Source organism: Podarcis melisellensis (genome assembly GCF_964234715.1).
Source record: "Podarcis melisellensis genome assembly, chromosome: 7".
Lineage (NCBI taxonomy): Eukaryota > Metazoa > Chordata > Lepidosauria > Squamata > Lacertidae > Podarcis > Podarcis melisellensis.
In genome coordinates, this window is record NC_138539.1 from 59,866,820 (window position 1) to 59,884,746 (window position 17,927).

Consider the following 17,927-nt stretch of genomic DNA (forward strand, 5'->3'; position numbering starts at 1 on the left):
CTGATATAGTAGGAGTTCTGGAGGAGAAGTGAACAAGAGGAAGGATACCATGAAAGGAAATTGAACACCCCCTGCCCCCGGTTCATATTGTCTGTATAAAATGAACAAAGGAACAAAAGAAATCAAATGGTCAACAGTCTTCTACTTCCACTCTGGTTTTCATCTCCACTTTCCTCCCCCTTCCTTAAGTCTCTTTTTTCCTTTGTGTTTATCTGTCAACAGAATGAAGTTTATAAAGTGTATCCCTATCAGCAATAATTCATTTCCATTTACTGATATATTTTAAGAGACCCAGGAAGTCTCTCTCTTTTGTATCCAGAAATAATGCCCACTGTTCTGAGTGGGGTTATTTGTTGTTTAGTCGTTTAGTTGTGTCCGACTCTTTGTGCCCCCATGGACCAGAGCACGCCAGGCACTCCTATCTTCCACTGCCTCCTGCAGTTTGGTCAAACTCATGTTAGTAGCTTATATGGGGGTTTAATTACACAGGTATTAACTTTGATGGGTATCAGGTAATCACACAGTTTATCAGAAATTTAGAATTGTGAGGTAACTCTTGACATAAGAAATTTGTTGAGCAGCTGGTCCCATGATGAAATTGCCAAATATAGCATACATAGCATATGCATACCATTTGTGCTGCCATATAGTTCACCAAACATCAGGACTGTTTTTAAAATTGCACTCCTACTGTACCTATATTCAAGCAAGTAAATCAGTTTATGAATGCTCTCCACATTTACTTTATTTTCAAACCAAATACAGTACAAAATCAAGCTCACATTGTAAGAATGTTAACACCCTCTGGCCAGCAGCATAGCAAGCCACTAGGGTGCCCGTGGCGGGTGGGTGAACCTTGTGTGTGTGCCCTGCCCACAGATGCAGACGTCCCTCCTGGCGCATCACCCCATGCTCCATTTTCCAGCAGCACTGGGCCCACTGGGCCCTCTGGAAGCTTGCCCTCCCCACCCCCCTTAACTATGCTACTGCCTCTGGCAGCTTATCACTTTGACAAAGTTTATGTTTTAAATGCTTCTAGAACTTGATTCTTATGTGATTTTAAAGTTCATTCTTTGCATGTGCTTGTTTAACATAATGACCTGACTCACATCTAACACTAAGCCATGCTTTGTTTGATTGCCTCTGGAACAGCTAATAGTTTAAATTTGTTTTTTAATGATATGATTTTAGGATGGTTCCCTGTTTTAGTGCCAATCATGTAGGGTAGCTTGGTAGCCCTAAGGAATCTGCCCTAGTCCTTTCTCTTTGCAGCTACCAGCTGTGTATGACTCACCTTGGGCCAGTGGCACAGGGCTCCTACAGCCTTACAGTGGTCTCCTCAAGAGTAGGGGAAGAACCAGCTGAATTCCAATGGTCAAATTCAACTAAATAGTTGCACTAGCAGCCAGCTCTTTCTGCCAGGTAGTGTGGGATAGCAGCCATGGCATCTTGATGGCCTTGTAAACACAACACAAACATAAATGGGCCTGGTTTGTTAACAGCTGAACAAGAGGTGTCTGGGTACTTCAGAACTGGGATAGCCAATGCCAAAAGTGTTGGAGCGTAGAATTGGGAATAAAGACAGGTGTACATGACTATGGCCCAAATAAATGTGAAGGGTTGAGTAGATTTATCTTTCTGCAAGCTTCTTGTAATGTTCTAGTAGGAAGTGAAGAAGCCATAACTGTGGATCTTTATATAACTTTATTATTTAGAACGGAGGGGGAGGAAGTGGTGTATTTCAGTGAAATATGGACATGTTTCCCCTTTTAGTGAATTATGAAAGGATATTGAGAAACATGTGTCTCTGAGGAGTGGGGGTCCCCCCTACACTTCTGGAAACTTGATGTATGCAGCATGAGTGTTGGGGTTTTTTTCCAGATGGGAGGAAAGTGCCCTGTCCTTAGTGAGGCTTGTTTTGTCTTCAGCCTATTCAGGCAGCATTCTTCCTCCCCCTTTAGAGATTTCCTGCTGTGATCCCCCCCCCTGTGAAAACCTGCACTTCTGTCCAAAATAGATTCTGAAGACTGCCAGGAAGAGTTTGTGTGCTGTGATGTAACAGGATTGCCAGAGCGTTCAGGTTTAGAAGTGTTTCATATTTAGGGTGTTTTCTCCTGCAAAGTGATGAAGACTCGCTGTTGCAATATGTACCAAAAAGAAGAATTAAAATAAAGCTATTACACTAATACTGCAGTGTTTTGGAAACTGCAAATGTGGCTATAATGGCACTCTTAAACCATCACGCCTTGGTTGCCTCTTGAGCTTCTTCAAATGCCTCCTTAGATTACTCTGGGAGATTGTGGGGACCAGGGGCTATTTAAATGAAATGTTAAACACATAGCTGTTTCTCTTAGGTTGCTCTTTTACTTTAAAATAGCAGCCGCAAGGAGGTCCTGAATTGGCACAGAAGATAGCTATCTGCTTATGAACTTCCCTGGAGCATCTGCCTGCCTTCCTAATATAGGGCGATGGAGTCCTGGGCTCATTGGAGCCTTGGTCTAATCTAGTGTGGCAGTTCATCTCTTGATATGTAGGCACCTATTTCAATTCTTTCCCCCATTTTAACAGTGTTTAAATACATCCAGCATTGGTCTGGATTGCAGCCCAAGGGTGACTGCTTTGCAAAGTTATTTAAAAACGTTGTGACCTAATTGGCATTTGGTCAACATGCTATGTATGCCATATGATATTGTTGTTACCTAGCAGGCACCCTAAGCATTAAGTGACACTGTGGGCCACTGGATAAGATGGTTGGACTTCAACCCGAGAGATCAAGGTTTTAGTCCTAGTTCATCACGGAGTGAGGGAATGATTTTCACTGCTTGAACAAACTGAAAATAAAACGGAAGAGCCACCTCTCTCCGAGTTAGAGTGAGGTTTAGCACTCAAGGTAGAGAGAGTGGTACTTTTGCAAGATTGAAGCTTCCTGTTCATTGGGCACATTGTCAGAATTCATAAGCTCTGAAGTATATGATTTTTATGAAATGCAGCATTCTCTAATTTATAAACACACACTAAAAAAAGGGGAAGGCTTGTAGTTTTCCAAGAACACTAATATCAGAATTGAAGGCAACATTATGTTCTTCACCACCGGTTTAAACTTGTTTGCAGTTGCTTCTTGTTTTCAGACTACGTGTCAGACAGGTTTGGAATAACACACTCAAAATTAGTTCATTTTAAGTCTAATTTAAGCCTACTTTCTAATTAGTCTAATTTTGTGTGCAGTTGAGAAGTTTGTCAATATGCGAGGAAAGCTTATAAATATGCAGTCGTAACACAATATCATATCGCCATTTTAAAAACTTTAGTACAAGCCTGCTGTCAACATGAGGTTGAATGAATTCCCTTACATCATCTTGTATTTGCTGTCTCCTCACGTACAGCATAGTCAATTGATGGCGTGCCTCTTGAAAGGTAGCATACACCTTCCGCTCTTTTCTTTTTGTACTTCCGGTGACATCAGATTGTTTGGGGCAAGGTCTTCCAGGAAACTTGTACCATCAAGTACAAAAAGAAAAGAGTGGAAGGATCTGTGTTGAGGCTGGAATTAAGGGTGAATAGCAACAACATTCAGTGGTGAGTATGACAACCTCAGGTTTAGTAGCTGGAGTCAGTTCCTTCTAGGCCAGGTGGGGAAAGGCCTGCAAGGCAGGAAGCAGGTCTTCCACGTCTCACAGCCATGATTAAAACTAAATGAGACAGAAGCCACTTTCTGATACCTCCAAGGCTGTTCAAAGTATGTTTAGTGGATTACCCACCCTTAGTAATTGATCCTGTTTGCATTGTTGCCATGGACCTACAGTTTTATGATTTGGTTGGCGGGGGAAGTGTTTTGAGAAGGGGTGCTAACTTGAATTAAATATTGGGGCAGCCAGGTAAGCCGCACTCCACATTATGCAGCACACACACACACCATTTGAATGGCCATGCCCATTAACTTTGAGGGCCCTCAATTTGGGGGTGGCAGCAGCAAAGGGACCTTGGTCCCTAGGAGTTGGCTCTAATTTATCCACTCTTACTGAGTTTAATTTTGAGTACCCAAAGGCAACAACCACTTAGAAGTCAAATGTTTGATTTTGACCACACAACTTTAAAGATTTGAAGAAAATGTTTGCACTATAAACTTCCAGCTAATAAACTTGTAGTTGGATAAGATGTGCCTTGTGTAAGTACCGGTACTTTACACAGTAAAATCTAGTATGCTTCCTATCTGAGAACAAAACTGCAAGCACACTAGAACCTTAACACAAAGCATTTACTGTCTTGCTGGCTAACCTAAATCTCTTTTTGCCCAGCTAATGGTGTTCCATTCGTGTTGACCATCACTGTGCTTAATCCACAGAATTGTGTTTTTCTATTCTGGAAAATATAAAACAGGGCACAGATAGTACGAAACCCTCCTTTTACTGTGAAGTTACAATCCCAGAGTATTTTTGTTCAATTCCTACCTTAATAGCACCAGCCTTTTCTTCTGTCAGGTTATTTAGCAGCACACTGTACTTTGGCATATTAGCAAAATACTGTTATGTTGCAGTGTGACCTGTGAGCTCCTCATGGCATAATGTTCAACTGCTTTGATGTTTCAAAGATTCTGTTAAATAGAAATTAAATGATGCTATCCTACTTGCCCCACACTTTACTATTGCCATGGTCTTGCAAGTTTTGTTTTCAAAGGTGCAGCCATGTCTTCTTCAAACAACAGCGACTCGGCAAAATTCAAGACTGCAGCATTTTTGGCTATCCAAAGTAGTCTTAGAAAACTGTGACGTGAGATACCTGTGATTAGCGAAAATAACTTTGTAGAGATGATGTTAAAGTGGCTCACTAGTTTAGGAGATGTGGTTTGTATGCCGTTGGTTCCAGGTTCAATGCCTGGCATTTCCAGGTAAGACTGAGAAGAGCTGTGCTTAAAACCTTGAAAAGCCACTTCCAGTCAGTGTAGCTAGCAGTGAGCCAGATGGATCAGTGATCTGACATTGTATAAAGCAGTATCGTCTGTTGCTAGGGGAGACTGCATCTGAGGAGAAGGTTGAGAAGAGAGTGTAGACCAAACAGTCTGCTGCTGATTCAACTGATCATTGTTATCAGGGGGGAACCAAGGAAGAGAAACCTGAAAACAGAAAAACTAAACCACGTGAAAGCAAAGCATTAAGTGCAATATTATGACCTAGGACAATAAAACAAGATGATGCAGCCATCCATAAAATAACAGTTTTATTGGAAATAGCACATTAATGAAACCCCCCATTAATAGCAAATTAAATTCAAATACAGGAAAAAAAGTCCACTTGGTTGGACAGCCATGCAGATAACCTATTACTCTAAAAATCTTATGAGTTCTCAGTGGGCCAAATTATTGCAAACAGTATTTTTATCAAGGACAGGGGACACACAGTGTTGCATGTGATAAGCTCTATGCAGTGTCATAATAAAAAGTAGTGCATAATAGCCATGAAATAGCTTAATCAATGGTGGTGTCAAAATAATGTCAAGGAACCTTTACTTAAAAACAGTGGGTGGTATTCTACTAACTTGTTCCTTCAGCGCAAAGATTTCCACTTGCATAATGGAACTCCCCCTACCCAAACCTCTTCTGGAAGGTTGGGTGAACCCCCAAAATCAATTTAAGAGGTGCATGGGGAGAGTAGGGAGAAAGTTCCATCGCACAGACAAAAATACTTGGACTGATGGAACGAGTTAGCTAGCTGCTGCTCGGTGAACACATGCTTTGATGTGAACAGCACTGAAATGAATAAAGAATTATTTGTTTAGCATACATGGTGACAGATACTTTGGGGAAAGTGTTGAAACCAGAGTTAGATTAACAATCTTTAGAAAAGTCGGTGAAACTGTGGGTGATAGTATTGCTAAATGTTGTGTTACTCATTTTAAGTTACTGAAAATACTTGTGTTGCTCTATTACAATTGCTCCATCAGTTTCAAGTATTTCTGCTTGCTAGACGGAACCATCTCCCCTGGTTCTCGTTCTCTCTCTCTCTCTCTCACTCACACACACACACACACACACACACACGCACACACAGAGAGAGAGAGAGAGAGAGCGCCAATTTCAGAGAGAGGCACAGATTGGTCTAACAGGACGTTGCACTTGTTGTCACTAGGGCATGTATTTAGTTGAATCTAGCCCTCTGTCCGGATGCACAATAAAGAAATGTTGCACAGGGTCTTGATTATCCTCAGAGTAATAAAAGCTCTTCAGTCAGCAATTGAATGAAGCATTGCCTCTATATTTTAACAGATCTTATAGATCTATATTGAGCCACAAACATGGATGTCATACAGCACATGCATATGTTGACTATTATATTAGATGTCTGACATAACCTCACCCTTAAAGAGCAGACTTGGCAGCTGTTCAGTTGATTTTGTTTGGCTAAAGCCTCTGTAAGTGACTAGATACCCAGACGGTCAGGACTGTGCTTTGTAGTAATTGTGGGGTTGTTGTTTTTTTGCTGCATTTTTAAAGAAACAAAGGTTGCCATTTTCAAGGTATGTTGGCAGTATTCAATCTTAAGATATAGAAATTCACATGAATTTTTTAATTTAATTTATTTATTTATTTAGATGATCAGGCCCACTTGATTATTTTTAGTGTGGCTCAATTGGCGGATTTACACCTAGGGTTTCATCTCTATAGGATGGTTTGGGGGCAGGTTATCTTGCCAGCATTTGTAAAATAGAGCATTGTGGACACACACTAAATATTTTGAAATGCTTTGCATGCATTCCAGGTTGCTTAAGGATGGGGGCGATGGGGCTTATAAATAAGCGTATCTGCAAACGCAATCTTCACAGGGATTGTGCCAATTTTCCTGAAGATCACTTGCTTGACCCAAAGTGGCAGACCAATTGTGGTGCAAAACCCCCAGCAATGATGGCAACATCTCCCCCCACCTTTCTATTTGCATCTTCTCTGGGAAATGCTCCCCACCTCCCTTAACACTTCATGGTCAGTGCTGTTATAGAGAAAACAGTTACTTGGCATACCCTCAAAATGTGTAAAAGGTAGGACCTTTCAGTTACTATGCTTTTATTTTTGTGGACAAACCAGGCCTGATTCAAATCCTTGTGCACAGCAGTTTCCTTTTCCTTTTGTTTGAAATGAAACGTATGCTTGGAGATTCCCTGTTGTGGAGGTAGAAAGGAATGGGAAAGCCCCTGTAGGTGTGGGACTCTGCTTCTGAAACACATTTGGTGTGGGTGTGTATTATCTATATCTACACACACACTCGCTAACAGAGCTGCTTTCTTTCTGGATGATTAATTCATTAGATTTCAAAATAACAATTCAATTAGCTGGTGCATTAGGGAAGTTGCTGAACTCAAGCTACTGTCTCCAGAGGAGAAACCTTTCAATTTTAATCCTTTTCCCTTGATGAATGGGGAAATGTCAACACCAGTTAGTCTGGATTTACTGTTTGGGTTAAGGATTTTTTTTTTTTTTTTACAGTAACTCGCTTGAAAAACCTACAAGAAAACCACTGGCATTGTGTGCCTTATTTTATAAGTATCGGGTGCACATTAACTAAAGCAGCCTCTCCACCTAAGCCTCATTCTGAAGAGCTGCATGTACTTGGAGGCATTCTGCCCTTTTATTTGAATAGAGGGTTCCAGTCTGCTCATGTAGGTACATATAAAGATGCCTTATTCCGAGTGAGACCAAGTTATTAAATACATGCTGTCGATTCCTGACTGACAGCTGCTGTTCATGTTCTTAGGCAGCGCTCTTTCCCAGCCTTGCTACTTAAGCTCTTTTAACTGGAGGGCCCCGACACTGGAGGAAATTTTATACATGCAGAGGATGTACTTGACCTATAAGATTCTTCCCACATGTTTCTCTGTGTGTATGGATTAGGAGTGTCTGTTGAAATGAATGAACAAGCTTCTATAGTTGTGCTTCTCCCCGTGTTCTTCATATGCACCAGGATGTGGCTCTACAGCTGTAAAACTAATTATAGTAACAGTTGAGCATGGGTAGGACAACCGTATTTCTTCTCCAGCAAATACAAGGTTTAAGTTCCACTCCTAGTGTCAAAACGAACGGCACAAGACCTTTTGACTGCATTGTAAACATTTATATCATTGTGTTCTGCAAATGTTAAGGAACTGGTTTCTTCTTGCTATAAATAACAGTATATAACAGAGGAGCTAAAGGCCATGTGAGAAAGGGATTTGGGAGACTTCTCAAAGTCCTTGTATTTGGTCATCTACCTAGAGTAAACACCCTTTAATGTCAGTAGTGGTGAAAATAAAGGAAATTCATTTAAGACCTTATATTTATATTGTACTTTACACCACTACAACTAAAACCATACATAACAAAACCCACCTCCCCTAAGATGGAGAAACTATGAGGTTATTTGGTACCCACATACATATGTGGTGGACCTGCCCAATCCAGCAGAATTTCTGGAATCAAATATTTGCAAACCACAGTGCAATCATGGGGTGGACTCTGAATGCTGTGCTGGAAATTGCTTCATTGTCAGAGGCCCACTTTGCACATAACACTAAGTTAAACAGTGTCTCAGTGTTAGCTAATAAAACAGCAGTATAGAAAAATATACAAGTAAATTTAACAGAAATTCAGAAATTACTGAAACATGTAGGGCAGGGTCCAGTCTTTTGCATCAGGGAAAGCTGGTGCAAAAATATATGCCTTCACAAGACATCTGAAGCAATGGATGGTTGCTGCTTTATGCATGGCAGAGTTGAGGGCATCCCACAGTACAGAGGCAACAACCGGAAATGCTTGTTTTTGGATCACCACCCTCTGATACTGTCTAGGGTGCAGTGCCACAAGTAACATTTCTGCAAATGATCTAAGGATAGAGGAGGATGTGTGTGTAGTAGCTAGCCTACTGTACAACAGGTAGATTTCAGAATGGCATAGCTGGAGAACAACAGCAAAGAGGAGCAAAGAGGCCATGATCCAGTCTCCCAAAACCTGGTGGTTTGTTTGCTTAGTGTGGTGTGTGAACCATTCCGATGTAAATTATGTATTCTGAGTACGCTAAAAAGCATTGCACAAATTCTAAGTATTATTTTTAGAAGTGGTAGTGAGAATAAGGGGAGGGGGGAAATCCCACTGGGCACATGCAAGACCTTGGGCATGCCTGAGCAGCACTGCAGATTTCAGCCATGATACATCCATTCATCTAAGGAAAGGCAGCAACTGCTTTAGGCATGTCCAAAATGTGTGTGACTGCACACACATCCTTTGCACCAAACCCAGTAGTGACCCAAAAACATCACCAAAAGGCGGGGTGTCTGCAGGCTTTCAATGGGTGTTCCGATTATATGCGACTTCAATAAGCACACAGTGCCTCAAAATGTAATCCCTGCACAAATAGGTCACTGCCTGTAATGTAGCTTTTGAATGCAGATTCTTCCTTTTGTTCCAGCTGTGGATGTACTCTCACCCACAGGTAAGAGACTCCAGTTACATTTAAAAATGGCTTTGTGGGAGGGGAGCAGAGCTTGTTCTTCTTTAATCCCAAAGGTTAGGTTTTTCACATGCAGTGCAGCTTTTCCTGTCAGGTTTAGCATGGAAGGCTGGAAGCATTTTTCCTCTCTGGTACTTCCAGTTCAGTGTGTGGGAGGGCCCTTTGGAGACTGCACTCATATAAATGCTCATTTATTCAGTTAGCGCTGTGCTCAACCTATTCAGAGAGGTGATTACAAACGCTCATTTTATTTTTGTTTAATTTTTGTCGGGGGTGGTTCTCCTGTCTGAAGACCTGGCACGAGAAATGGGGTCAGGAGGTGTTTGCTTGGGAAGTCTCTAGGAACAGAACTGGAAACTTGCCAGACAACACTGAGTCATAATATACATGCTCCAAGCTATCGCAGTACCTTATGAACTCACTCTTCAAATAAAATAATCACCGTTGTCAAGCTGTATACATACAATAAAACAAATAGCCTAGCTGCTTCTCTAGAGGTTCTTTGCTACATTGGACTCTGGCTCCTGTTTGCTGAAGGCTAGTCTTAACCTAAAATCTGCTGACATGTTTAACAGGAGGAAACTAAGGCAGAAACTCATGCACAATACAGAAGCATGGTGCCAGAACAACATACGAATTTTAAAATACATTGTCACCAGCCTGATTTCTGGCATGCACAACAGAACACCACCTTGAAGATCTCAACTGGCAGACAGTATCATACAACTGGAGAATTGTAGAGTTGGAAGGGACCACGAGGGTCATCTAGTCCAAACCCCCTGCATTGCAGGAATCTTTTCCCAAACATGAGGCCCGGACCCACAACTCTGAGATTCAGAGTCTCGTGCACTACTGACTCAGCCATTTAGGTTTTAAAAGTCAGAACCAGCACTTTGAATCGGGCTGGACACGAATCAGAAGTCAGGGCAAGAATGATGTGAAGAGTGCAAATGATGTGAAGATGCCTGGCAGAAATATGGGAATGAACTCTGCTTAGCAGTACTTGAGTGTGAAAACATACTATTAGAAGTGTGTGTGTGTGAAAATAGTAGGTGTTTGGTTGGTGGTGTTAATTAAAATGACATTTAAATATATAAGGGTTTCAAAGTGACTTACAGGAAAACAAAGCAAAATGAAAACACACACCACAATCCCCCCCCCCCCCAAAAACCCACCTCAGTGATAAAACAGGAAAATTGCATTTCGGATCTAGAGTGGGAGCTAGATTAGCTGAACTTGCTTGTATTTTCCAGATCTGATATTACATAGATTTACACCACCAGGAATTATATCAGCTTAGCAGCTGTATTTTCCAGTATCTACAGAAGGGGAACCAGAAATAATCTCCTTCTAATTCAACTTTTAAATGACAAGTTGTCCACAACCAAGGCAAACGGTATGTCAGAAATACCTTTCACTTGAGTCTCCTTTTCAGTGTCCTCTGTGTTAGACTGATGACGGCGATGTCCCAGAAGATGGATTGTACCTTTCGTAGGTCACTAGCTCTGCTGCTCAGTGTGTGCCAGGAATAATTTAAAAATTAATCCTATCAGCAGAATTCACTCTGTCAGTGAAACAATACAAACGGCTGCGTTTTCTCTCTTCACGTCCTAATTAATTAGATTTTAGGCTAGTTAATTAAATTGTAGGTTTCTTGCTTTCTGCTAGAATTCTACGTGAAACACATCTTAGATAAGCATGCATTCTTTTTTCAGATACCAAAAAGAAAAAAATTGCTTTCACTGATGTGTAATCATGATTGCAAACTTTTATGAAGACCCTGTCCATATAACGTTGCTAATCTCCCTTTGCTTCGTCCTCATCTCCCTGTGCCTCTGCAGTATTTAGATTGTAAGCATGTGAGCAGGGTCTTGTCATTAGTTTTCATTTTTGTGTGTGAAGCGCCTAAAGCATTACACAGCTTTAATAGGAACAGAAATGTGCTTTTTGCGGGGAGGACAGGACGACTCATCTTTGAGCTTATTTCATGTTAATAGCAAAAGTGGTGTGTTGTGCTCTTTCAGCAGAGAAGTAGAAATTATGAAACGTATTGTGTATGTTTTGTTTTCATTGTTTTGTTTTTGCATGTGGTGTGTATATCTGTGCGTACACACATACATACATACAAACAAGCAAGCAGTAGTTGCACACTGGGTCAAACAAGGTGCACCTCATGTTTCCGATTTCTTAACCGTGAATAAGGGATTGGGAGCAAGTTCCAGCATCATGTATCTCCCTTCCTTGGCCTTTCGCTGACTTAATCATGTCAAGCATTTCCTAACAGAAATGGATATTTCCTATTTTGATTGACTTATATAAGTGCTAACTTTAATTATTAGTTAACACTAAGACTTACTGGCGTGGTTCGCATAACTTGGTTAGCCAAGCTCTGACTTCAGACTACTGGCCATCTGCTCCTCTACTTATCCCCAGTCTTTTTTTTTACTTCTGTGCACACTGACCACCTCAAAATTAGCGAGGAGAGAGTTTAACCAGAAGCCTGGGTTTGGACAACACACACAATTTGACTTAGCTCAGTGCAGCAATAAAATATGTGAAATACCCCATTAACATGTCTCATGTGGATGTGACCAAGTTGTGACTCTGATTATCATTAGATTTTGAAAACCTTAGGCCTGACACTTAGGTTACTTCAACAACAAGGCAACCACTGCAACAACAAACCTTCCAATTCCGTGACTCTTGACACTGAGCAGCTTTAATCCACTTTCCCAAGGACTGATGTGATGCGGGGTGGAACTGCAAGGTGGGCTTCTCGTGTGGTGCTCTGGGGCTTCTTCTACGCCACCACCGTAATAGAAGTTGCTCTATAGCCCAGTGGTTAGAGCACAGGCCTTGTAAGCCAGGGGTGTCAAGTTCAATCCTTGCTGGGACCTGAGTGGTTTTTCCCCTTCCTCTTTTGGGAACACCTGGGATAGCTCAATCAGTAGAGTGAAAGACTCTTAATCTCAGTCATGGGTTCAAGAGCCACGCTGGGCAGAAAATTCCTGCATTGTAGGGATTGTTGGACTAGATCACCCTCATGGTCCCTTGCAGCTCTACAATTCTCTGATTCTAAGTAGTGGGCATTTGTGATTTTAATTCCTTAGTTTTTGCTGGGAAGGGATTGTCTTTCAGATACCATTTTTGTCGTTATTTTCCCCATTTCCATGCTTGTGATGAACCTACTGGTGGGGGCTGGCTGTGTGCAAGAAAATAAGAAAGGTTCTAAGTTTTGTTTGGGCATGCTTGCCTTGAGAACTCTTCCACAGATGCTGTCGTTCTGGCTCAAATGTGCATATGCTTCATGTTCAAAGGAATCTAGGCATAATTTTCTCCTGTTACTGTGCAGTAGTGTTTCCCCAGTGTATAATGATCGTCTTCTGCCAAATTGCTAACTTGCTTTGCTATCACTACTATTTTGCTGCCTGTTTTCCTTTTCAGGCAGTCAAGTAATCTGTCACAGAACTGAAAGCAAACATTTGGGCTCAGTGATCAGAGGATTGCTTTCAGCCTTAAGTATCCAGGATGTATCTCGTTCAAAATAGGTTTTTGTTTTTGTTTAAAAAATGTTGCAGTCTTATTGACCATACTTGTCATGCAGCGTGTAAACTTTCTTACCCTCTGGAATGGATTATTGATACTGGTGTTTGGATTTCTTACTGAACTGTGTTAGTGAGTTGGCTCATGTTTTCCGAAATGAAGGTCATCCAAAAAACTCTAATTTTCTCACTTGGCTGTGGTGCAGCCCTTGAGAAACTCTAGGGCAAAGAACTGTTTTCAAAAAACATGTTGGCAGAAGGGGAAATTGGAACATAGGAAACATGATAACAAAAGATTAGTATTTTATATGGGTTGTATCCAGCTAAATTCAGTTCTGAATATACCCATTTAAGTTAACGGCCCTGTTAGTCTACTCCCGTCCCCCCATTTTTAAAATTTATTTAATAATTCTGCTCCAAAAAATACTTTGCATCACAATATTATGCAAGTACATATGAATTAACATAAAATTACAGCCTTATTCTTACAAAACCTAAAGACCTATCTGAACTTGCTTTTGCAGAGATAATTATTGGCAATATTGTAGAAGGCAAGCAGTTTCCCCAGAATTTATGTCTGCATTCACTTGCAGTTGTTATTAGATAAGAAGGTTTTTTTGCCATCATAGCCAAATCCCCAAGTTTGTTAAACCATTCTTTCCAGGGAGGCAGTAATGTAACCCGTTTTCAGCCAATAACATCCTTGCAGCTGTTAACAAATAGGTGGAATTCAGTGTTGCGCTACAGTGGTACCTCTGGTTACATACGCTTCAGGTTACATACGCTTCAGGTTACATACTCTTCAGGTTACAGACTCTGCTAACCCAGAAATAGTGCTTCAGGTTAAGAACTTTGCTTCAGGATGAGTACAGAAATCGTGTCCATGGGCGCGGTGGCAGCAGGAGGCCCCATTAGCTAAAGTTGTGCTTCAGGTTAAGTACGGACCTCCGGAACGAATTAAGTACCGTATTTTTCTCTCTATAACACGCACCAGACCATAACACGTACGTAGTTTTTAGAGGAAAACAAGGAAAAAAATATTCTAAACGAAATAGTGGATATATGATTTTTGTGGTTCATGCTGTGGCCACAGACATGTGATCTGACAGTGAGTTTGGAGTAGCCCAATGCAAAAATCCTGAGGATCCATGTGGATGTGGATCCATGCTTTGTAACCACGGAGGAGGGAAGGAAGGGGAACCCTGGATCCTCTGCTCACGACTGCAGCAGATCCCCCCGCCACCCACAGGCACTCACTCCATAACACACACAGACATTTTCCCTTACTTTCTAGGAGGAAAAAAGTGAGTGTTATGGTGCAAAAAATATGGTACTTAACCCGAGGTACCACTGTATTACAATTGTTCTGTCTACGCAAGCATTGCAGTTTGCCAGATAGATTGACCCCCCTCCCCCATGTGCTGTTCCAGGGGTTCTCCCACACAAACCCAGCCAATTTCAGGAGGTGCAGGAACACGTGGGGGGGGGGCAGAAGGGGGGGAAGCCCCTTCGCTCAAGAGGGTGTTCTTGGCAGGGCTGCCACTGATGGGGTTCATTGGGTGAATTCCGCTCCGCCCATAGGGTTTAAGTTTGCTATCTTCCTTCTTTTTGGTGATGATACATAGTTCAGCGATATCAATACGGGATCTAAGGGAACTTCATATTTTAATATTTCTGTAATTATTCTAATAATCATCTTCCAGTATTTTTGTGCTTAAGTAAATGTCTGCCACATATGGTAAAATGTTCCATTCTCCTTTTTGCAGCTCCAGTACATTTTTGAATATGACTTATTAAAAATTAAAGCCAAGAAAACAGATGTCTTACGTTTTTGTGTGTTTAATTTTATTTGCTTATTTCTTCAAAAGAATGTTTTTTAATCCAATCCATTATCCTATAAACCTTACAGTGGTATTTTGTCTTCACAACAACCCTAAAAGCTGTGTTTTTTGAAAAAGCTGAAAACTCATTGTGGCAGCAAGAATAATGTATATGTGCATGTTTTGAAATACTAAGTAAAATGTCTGATTTCTTTTTTTCTTGTCCTTTTAGGATGATAGTGATGGGATTCCATGGTCGGAGGAGAGGGTGGTACGAAAAGTCCTTTACTTATCCCTAAAGGAATTCAAGAATGCGCAGAAGAGGCAGCATGGGGATGGCATCAACGGGAGTCTCAAAGGCGTGAATGGTAAGTCTCTTGGCGGATCGGCTTTGCTCCAGCTCTGTGTGCTATGTTTGGGAGTCACAGCAGAAGTTTCTTGGAGCCAGCTTTCCCCCTTCTGTTTCCCTGTTATGTGTCACATCATACAACTGTGTGAGCAGTCAGTTCATTGAGGGGGAAGGAACTTGCTTTCCATGTTTCTGGCAATCTCTTTTGAAAGCCTGTTTCTTCCTGAGCAAGATCAAGTCTACGTAGTCTAGCATTGCAGTCTCTCACCATGATCGAAAGACTAATGGAGAATTGATGTACCGGTTTTATGATGAAGAGAAGTTTACGACAAGTGCACCCGTTTGGAAACTCATGGAAGCAGCGGAGTGGTAAAATTGTTTTTGTTGCATGGAGAAGTGATACAGATGACTGTCTTCTTGCTGCTGTGGTCATACATTTGCATAACTTAAGTAACTTGCATAACTAAAATGCCCGTCTATATTTGCTCATGTTTGTGTATTGCATAGGCAATCGTTAAAAAATTACCCTTTTCAAATTAGTTGAGCCTCATGCAGAATATTCTGGAGCATTCTTTTAACAAATATTTTCACTAAACGAAAGGAGGAGAAATGTCACTGTATACCTTCTTATTTAGCTTTCGTTTGACAACCACAGCAGTTACTTCCAACATATCTAGAGCATTTTCCAAATGTCTGCATAACTGCATGCCTACTAGCATCTTACAACAGCAGCTGGCTGCTTGTGTAGTTTTCCTTGTGCTTGTACATTGCATCATTTCTGATGCGTCATATTTCAGCACTTACTCATTGAGAACTTGGGTGTTTGTTAATAAAGATACAAGGATGTGAGCTGTTTATCTACAGAAGATCTACTGCGTGGTCAATTTATAGCATCTCACATCTGAAAAAGAAACTCCCTCAGTTTTCTCAGCTTAGTAATAAATACCAATCTGAAAGATAGTCACGTTTTAGCAGCAAACCATACCAATTTTCCTGGACAAGTACACACAACAGCTTCAGCTTTCTATATGGCTCTGCTTCGTTGATCTTCCATCAAACAGTTTCTTTAAGCAAGGTTTCTTATTCCATTGTGTGTGTTTTTACTCTGTAGTCTACAGGGAGCAGAAAAGGCCTTGAAGGCGTAATGCACAACAACTGTATGTTGGGAAGCTTTGAGGGAGTGCCAGGTTACAGAGCATGACTGAGATTTTATAGTGTCTGGTTTCTTCCAAGTAAACTTGATGAAAAGCGGGTTAACCCAGTTTTCATTCTCAGAACAGCTCACACACAAGGGAGCACATCTACATCAAGCACTGCACTCTGAAAATACAAACTGCACCAGTGAAACACAATGTGTCTGGCCTTGAAGTGTTACAAACTGACAAAATGTAGGAAGGTTTTCTTAATTTGCATAACTTTCCTAATTCTGCATGATTTCAGCTACAATCCTGTACTCACTTAACATGAGAATATGTTCTATTGAACTCAGTGGTGTTTACATCTAAAAAGACATACATAGATTGCAGAGTTAGAATTACTTTAAATGTAAAGGTAAAGGACCCCTGACAGTTAAATCCAGTTGCGGACAACTCTGGGTAAATGTGGCTCTCATCTCGCTTTACAGGCCGAGGGAGCTGGCGTTTGTTCGCAGACAGTTTTTCTGGGTCATGTGGCCAGTATGACTAAGCCGCTTCTGGCACAACGGAACACCCAAACCAGAGCAGCGCACAGAAACGCCATTTACCTTTCCACCAGAGTGGTACCTATTTATCTACTTGCACTTTTTTTGGCGTGCTTTCGAACTGCTAGGTTGGCAGGAGCTGGGACCAAGCAAGGGGAGCTCACCCTGTCACGGGGATTCGAACCGCCAACCCTTCTGATCGGCAAGCCCAAGAGGCCCAGTGGTTTAGACCACAGTGCCACCTGTGTCCCTATAGAATTACTTTAGACTTATGTGAATAGAATTGCACTATCAGTCTGAACCCTTATGAAGCAGAGGGGTTTTTTAAGGAATAGTATTGTGGGAAAAATTTGATGAGTGAGGTAGAGTATGTGTTGCTGTATGTCCAGAGGAATGTGATACAAGGCCTTGAACAGCAACATAACACACAATCTATTTACCCCATGGCAGAACAGTGGAGCATTTGACAGACACTGGCTGAAATCCTGTGCACAGAATCTCAGGACTGTAAACACATATATTAAAATCATTTGCTCCCAACTTCCCATGAAAGAAGAACATGTTCACTTTGTGACGAAAAGCTAGCAGTGGGGAGGCGCAGTCATATTTCTAGTGGGAAGGAATTGTATAACCAGGGTGCCACAGCAGAGCAGGCCCTATTTTGGGTCACTGCATATTGCAGTCATAGGAAGGACCATGAGGAAGACCACTCTCACAGATCTTAAGGGTCCGAGGTACCAAATATTGAGAGAGGTATTCCTTTGATTATGCGTGTCCCAAACCATATAGCACTTTATAAACTAATGTTTTTAATTTAATTTAAGATTTTAATTGAGCCCAGTAGCAAATCAGCAGTTGGTCCAGTTCCTCAGGAATTGCTGCCATTTGAGTTCACAATGCCACTCAGTAGCCTGGTGGCCACATTCTACGCCAATTTCAGTTCTTCACGATCTTCAAGGGTAGCTTCATGTAGAGCACATAAAGGGATGGTCTTTATACAAGGTGCTCAGTGCAGATTTTGCCAGTTTCTTTCGACAACAGAAACTTGAGATTGATTAATTAAAAACA

The 17,927-nt window shown here is 41.3% G+C and overlaps 1 protein-coding gene across 3 annotated transcripts in view; it reads left to right on the top strand.

Moving 5' to 3' along the window:
* The window catches only part of JARID2 (jumonji and AT-rich interaction domain containing 2), a 191,274-nt gene that overhangs the window by 75,009 nt on the left and 98,338 nt on the right, over window positions 1–17,927 (top strand). For all 3 annotated transcript variants that reach the window (XM_081919374.1, XM_081919375.1, XM_081919373.1), the window contains exon 2: window positions 15,062–15,197. In XM_081919374.1, coding sequence (XP_081775500.1) covers window positions 15,062–15,197 — 136 coding nt within the window. The remainder of the gene's footprint in view (window positions 1–15,061; window positions 15,198–17,927) is intronic.